Source organism: Phragmites australis, chromosome 9, assembly GCF_958298935.1.
Source record: "Phragmites australis chromosome 9, lpPhrAust1.1, whole genome shotgun sequence".
Taxonomy (NCBI): Eukaryota; Viridiplantae; Streptophyta; class Magnoliopsida; order Poales; family Poaceae; genus Phragmites; species Phragmites australis.
The window spans coordinates 34,174,800-34,180,799 of record NC_084929.1 but is presented as its reverse complement, the minus strand read 5'-3'; the positions used below and the strand labels follow the sequence as shown (position 1 = coordinate 34,180,799).

General features: G+C 49.0%; 2 protein-coding genes across 3 annotated transcripts; one reads left to right on the top strand and one right to left on the bottom strand.

Moving 5' to 3' along the window:
* LOC133929900 (formin-like protein 18) lies at window positions 1-2,798 on the bottom strand. Of its 2 annotated transcripts, XM_062376656.1 has the most exons (4): window positions 2,177-2,798; window positions 2,028-2,087; window positions 1,894-1,940; window positions 1-482 (listed from the first exon to the last, which is right to left on the bottom strand). In XM_062376656.1, the coding sequence occupies exons 1-3, from the start codon at window positions 2,702-2,704 to the stop codon at window positions 1,923-1,925; spliced, it is 606 nt and encodes a 201-aa protein (XP_062232640.1). In that variant the 5' UTR covers window positions 2,705-2,798; the 3' UTR covers window positions 1-482; window positions 1,894-1,922. The 2 variants fall into 2 exon arrangements, with proteins under 2 accessions (XP_062232640.1, XP_062232639.1); XM_062376655.1 differs by lacking the exon at window positions 1-482 and having other exon boundaries at window positions 1,399-1,940.
* A 1,511-nt stretch (window positions 2,799-4,309) lies between these two features.
* On the top strand, window positions 4,310-5,659 carry LOC133929899 (uncharacterized). Its single transcript, XM_062376654.1, has 2 exons — window positions 4,310-5,020; window positions 5,147-5,659. Exons 1-2 carry the CDS (start codon window positions 4,526-4,528, stop codon window positions 5,465-5,467), a joined length of 816 nt encoding a protein of 271 aa, XP_062232638.1. The 5' UTR covers window positions 4,310-4,525; the 3' UTR covers window positions 5,468-5,659.
* Window positions 5,660-6,000: the final 341 nt, after the last annotated feature.

Here is a 6,000-nt window from a genome sequence, read left to right as displayed (position 1 = left end):
CCAACGCTGTGGGGAAGACGATATCTCCTTGCATGGGACTGAGGGAGACAATAGTCTTAAACATACTCCACCTGTAGCTTTCGACTGAAAATCCAATGACGGAGTAGACCATTGTAGCGCAATAGTCAACAGCAACACCCACACCAGTTGTTACTGCTGCAGGCATGACAGGAGGACCAAAAGATGTGGAACTTAACGACGTCACTTTCCAGGAATATGACATGAAGCTACGAATCAATGGACCGGATAGATATACATGCAGATAGTTATCAGTTGCAGTGAGTCAGAAGACACAAATCTGGAGATGTCACCTTGGTGGGGCACACCGATTAAACAACGCATTGTCATATGCATGGGCCACTGAAGAAGATTAAGCAAAACATGATAACTTTTACCTGAAAATAACTTCTAGACTCAATCAGGCACTGCTGAAATGTGATATGCACAGAAGACGCAGTGCAGGGGGAGGTTGCACCTGAATTCTGCATAAGAACACAGCTCAGGTAAATTTTTAAAGAGGCCAGAAGTGCAGATTTACCTGTCAACACTGACAAGAGAACCAGCGGAGCTAATCATGTATAACATGAATCATTGTCAATCAAGTTGATTATGTGAAAATGCAGCATTATCAAGTATAATCACTGATTTAACAATACAGGGAACAAAAATGCATAGGTGATATTTCCAAACGAACAAAGTTTGAATTACCAGGCTCAGCTACATTCTCAACACTAACAGAATAATGTACAAATTCAACTAAAGCCTGAACACCAGAACATGTCATCCCGTTATTCATAAAAGCTGATTAAACAGGTAGTGGATAGCTCAAAGTGTAAGGTTTTATGAGACAACAGTACATCAAGCAATCTTTCTAGTCTGGCAAAGAAGTACTCAAACTGTGCTCAAGTCTGAACGCATTTGGCACAATAAGTGATTTCATAAGCAGTGCCGGGACTTCCTACTGATTTTGCATAAAATCCATAACAGCTTCATCGATGACTGCTGGACAGTGGACACTGTACCTTCGAAGCCAAACAGATCAGACAAAAAACATATATAGAGCAAGCCAGCATACAAGAAGTTATTAGCATATTAAGCAAGAATGAAGTTCATCAACTTATATGCCAAAAATTGCAACAAGAAAAATGAACTAGAGAAGTGATACAAGGCACAGAAAATTGAGGAATAACTCTAAAAGATGATATTTTTGCACATTACACATGCAAACAAAAGGTGCGTATCTTTGGTAGCTTGTCTGGTAACCTGCCAGATTTCAAATATTAAGCAGAATTTTGACAGATCATGCTTTCTGTTACAGTAGCAATGTTAAATTTGGGTTGCAATGCTAACAGATTTTTTCTTTTTGGAAAAATATATATCCTACCGGAGCAGAATCAATGCAGACTCTTCCATTGTCAAGCAATGCAACTAATGATTTGTCTTTAATCAGTAAATTCAAAAGACAATCATCAAAAAGCAATAGCAGCAGCAGCAGCAACAACAACAACAAAGCCTTTAGTCCAAAGCAAGAAGCAACACAAAATCAACAGCAAATTCAATAGCACAATTCCATGTCATTTAATCAACAGCTTCCTTGGAGCAATTTGAAAGAGGAAAACATTTCATAGATTAGAAACATGTACATAGCATGACAACTCCCCATCACCTAAGGATATTACCCTGGCCCTTCCTACTAGAACCATACCCCCAAACCCAAACATCACATCCCAAAGCACAAACATCGCCCGACAACCCAATAATTTATCATAAAAAAGGACTCTATACAAAATTAGCACCGGAAATCTAACATTCCATCTTCTAGTCCAGAAGAACCAAGATAATCATGGGATGGAGACGTTAGCCATCGCGTGAAGAAAACAATGCTGGAAACACCTGAAAAGTTCCTCCTATTTGCAGCTCCATCACGGCGCCAATAACCTCTGCAAGAGGAAAAGGCACATGAAGAAAAGAACCAACTTTGGGGAGAAGAAATAAGAACACACCAAACGAATCAAACAATATCTTACCTCCTCGATCTTGTACGAGTCCAGAGTCACGTCCGCGAGAGATAATCCTGGATACAACATCTGCAATTCCAACCAAACCAAACAGAATTGAGCACCGAGACCCAAAATTGCGCGTCAGAAAGTACTACAGGCGAGGCTCCAATCCTTACATCGAGCTGGCGCTGCACGGCGCGCGGGCGCTTCTTGGGCCGGCGCGGTGGGCGCGTGCCGCGGATGGCGGCGAAGTCCTCGGCAATCTCCTCCTTGGTCAGCGCGACGGAGAAGCTCCTCTTCCTCGCCTCCGGTGGCGGCGGCGCGAGCGGCTGCTGCGCCTGACCCGCCTTCCCCGCGCCCTCCGGTCTCAACGCAGGCGGCGCCACGGAAGCAGAGCGGCGGGTGCGTAGGTTCCAGGGCCGCGGTGGCTGAGACGCGCCCGCAGCGCCCGGGGAACCCTGGCCCTGGGGCTTCTCCTTCTCCGGAGACGGCGTCTGCGGGTGCGGTGGCGGGGAGGTGGATGCGGAGGAGCCGTCCTTGGAGCAGCGGAGGAGGCGGTGCGCGCCCCAGCTGAGCGTCGGGAAGGAGAAGCTGTGGAGGCGGGTGCGCATGGCGGGAGCCGGCGACGGCGACGCCGGGGCGGGAGGCTCTGGTGCGGGCTTGGCCGTGGGATGGTGGTCGGAGTCGGTGGCCATGAGGACCATGAGGAGAGGAGAGGAGAGGTGGGTGAGGAGGTGGTGGTGAGGTTTTCAAAAAGGCAGAACCGAGGGGATCGAAATGCTTGTGAAGTCACGGATTAACAGTAAAATGCGGGAGTATTAATAATACTGTGATTTTAAATATTATAGTAAATATACTGTAGTTAAAATACTAAGCATCAAAAATGTAATACAGTACGATACTGTAGTGATACTGTAGTAGCTGATTTGATCCGTCCTCTAAAAACAACTGTTCACGTCAAATTGAATTCCCTGACTTCCCATTCCGAACAGAGGGGAGGAAGAGGAGGCTCTTTACGGCGTCCGCTCCACCTCGGCGCCTCGCCCCCGCGTGATTAGTTTGTGATGGATGGATGCGATGGTTAGGCGGTGCCACGAGGTGGGTCGATTGTTTTCTGGTGCTCCGTCCCGCGATTTTGGTGGCCTGGCAGGAATCGGCAACGGCGGCACGACCGATGTGGTGTGGCGGGGACGGACGGGTCGGCGGGAGCGTACGCTGCACTCTGCGGAGGTGCGTGCCCGACTGCCCGTGAGCGTGACGCGCCGTGGGTGGGTTGCTGGGTTGGCGCGCGTTCCGTTTGGCCAGGCGCCGGCAGCGCGGTTGGGCTAACCCGCTCTGGCCCTGCCGCCGTCAGGCGCGTTGTGCTTTCGACGATGGATTCTGTGGCTGTTTGTTCGCACCTTGCACATCTAGGTGCTAAACTCGTATTCTGTGGCTGTTTGTTCTAACCAATAGCGTTGTAATTTCGTCAGTTGACACAGCTTATGGGGATGTTTGCATTAGTGATGTTTTACAGAAAGTTTTGGAACGAATACTCCAATCTGATGGGTTTTTCTTTAAAAAAAAAAGTGACCCTATCTTATTTTATGTTGTGTTGTACTAATAGAAAAGAAATTGTTTCATGGATTTACGGTGATACTCACTACGCTCAAATATTTGACGTTTGGATATAGGACGGTCTTCAATGTATATATTTGACCATTAATTTTAACTAGAATATATTTATATAATCTAATAAGTTTAAATATTATGAAAGTATTTTTTAAAAACGCTATAAATACCAATTTAAATAAAGACAAAGCCAGAACGGCAAGCATGTGAAATCAACATTGCAAATTTATTCTCACAAGGTAATGTCTATGCAAAACGCATGTCTCAATCTTTCGGACTTTTGCACATTTTTTATGGAAGTCTTACCATGGTAACACGTTTCAGCCTGCTAGAACATGTACCGAGATAAAGAAAAAATTGTCACCAAGCATATCTATAAAAATAGAGACAATCGGAAGTTAAATTCTAGACCTCCATTTAAAGAAAATATCCATAGTATCCCTCAGCCACCTGATCAGAATCCAACGTTCAACGTGACTCGTAAAGCGCGACGCCACACCATCACAATCACAGTCGGTCCGCGGCCGATCGACGAGGAGCGCGGCCAGAACGTAGAAAACCCGTGGGGCGCAATGGCAAATAGGTTCGACCGAACCGAGCTCTCGGCCCTCGCAAGCCGCAGCGCATCGACTCGACTCGGGTCAGAACCACCGAGAGGAAACCGCGCGGCGCGGCGCGGCGCGGCATGGCATCTGCTCCTCTGCTCGCTTCGCAGCCTTGCGCTCCCCGCAAGCTTCCTCCTCCCGAGTCTCGACTCTCCCTAATCCGATCGGCGCAGCGGATTAGCGAGCAATCGAGTGCGCCATATATAGACAACACATGCAATTGCAGACCTAGTTGCCGCCCTCTCCCCTGCGCGCACGCATTTGCCGCCTCTTTAATCCCCTCTCGTGTCTCGGCTTGTGTTCTTGCCAATGGAGTCCTCGCCGGCTGCGACCATGGCCCCGCCGTCCGCGTCCTCATCGCGGTCGAGGGACCCCCTCCTCTTAAGCAGCTTCGACCTCCCAGCCGGCTGGGGGTGCCGCAGGCCCATGGCCTTCTGCCGGGACATTGACGCCCACGTCGTCACCGAGCCTGACGCAGCCGCCACCGTGCCCCAGAACAACGCCCCCGGATCGCCGGCGAAAGGAGCCGTGGCGGCCCAGCTCGCGCCTGCGGCGGAAGAGGCCCAGGAAGCTCCCCGGAGGCAGTGGAACCTGCGGGACCGGACGGGCTGGCGGGATTACAGAGTGGAGGACGCGCGGCAGCACAAGAAGCTCGGGAACATGGAGGCCGGCGGCAAGAAGAGCCGAGGGTTATCTGTGCCGCTGACGCGGCAAGAGATCGACGCCGACTTCGTCGCGATCACCGGCCAGAAGCCGCCGCGCCGGCCGAAGAAGCGGGCCAAGAACGTCCAGCGCCAAATCGAGGTGCGTACTCCGGTACACAAATGGAGCAATGCTGATGTTGACTTCTTAACCGCGATTGCAAATCTTCTTCTTAGTTCTTCGATCACTGACCATCCAGTTTGTGCTTCCTCTTCTCTTGTGGCGCAGATGCTTAGCCATGGGAGCTTGCTATCGGAGGTTACCCGCGATCGGTACAAGGTGAACGAAGTATGCATAAAAACTCCATCTCTGGTTTCCCCGGAATCTGCGTTGGAACCTTGGAGGTTTGAGACCCTGATTGGTTCGACTCTTATTTGGTGCAGAAAGGGGGATTCTGAGTTGCACAAGCACAGCGGAGGAGATGGATTTCCAACCGAGGAGCTTGATCGAGCATTGGCTGGCTCATCAGAGTTGCTTAGAGAAAGATTTAGGGTTAATCGCTTCAGTTTGTGGTTGTTTATCCAATCAACCATGTGTGTCAAACCCTAATCATATGTAGGTTTTTTCCCTTAATTCATTGGGGCTTTGCTTATCGGTTTCGATCAAGCCGGATTCTCTAGTTCTTATGTCAAGCCAGGAAAGAGCCCGGAAGCCAATTTTGCAGAAGAATCACAAATCTTTGTTTTCTGTCAGCGAGAAATGCAGTTGTAGATTCTTCATCAGCCCGGATGTCATGTAATCTTCGGCACTGATTTCAGTCCAGTACTTTTCTGCTGTATCTTGATTTGCACAATGTCAGTTCATAGCAGTATCTAATCCGTTCATCAGTCAGTTCTGCGCTTGATCATGCCGCGCAGAGACCTCCATCGCTTCCCCGTCACTCCGTCAGACAGACGCAGAACACTATTTGGTTCCCATTTCTTCATCAGCGCCACGAATTGTTAACGTTGGTTACCATAGCGAGCATCTTTCTGAATCTTGTAAGCATTTAGTCAATTTGGCGTTCGCATCATACTGACCAATCTGCTCGAAGATAACAGAGGAACTGTACGCTGATCTTCAGTTCAGAAGGCGCCCACGAA

Coding starts and splice junctions, on each gene's coding strand:
- LOC133929900 (XM_062376656.1), bottom strand. CDS start 2,704: ATGGTCCTCATGGCCACCGACTCCGACCACCATCCCACGGCCAAGCCC. Junction 2,088..2,176: donor CCGTGCAGCGCCAGCTCGAT/GTAAGGATTGGA, acceptor TTGGAATTGCAG/ATGTTGTATCCAGGATTATC.
- LOC133929899 (XM_062376654.1), top strand. CDS start 4,526: ATGGAGTCCTCGCCGGCTGCGACCATGGCCCCGCCGTCCGCGTCCTCA. Junction 5,021..5,146: donor ACGTCCAGCGCCAAATCGAG/GTGCGTACTCCG, acceptor CTTGTGGCGCAG/ATGCTTAGCCATGGGAGCTT.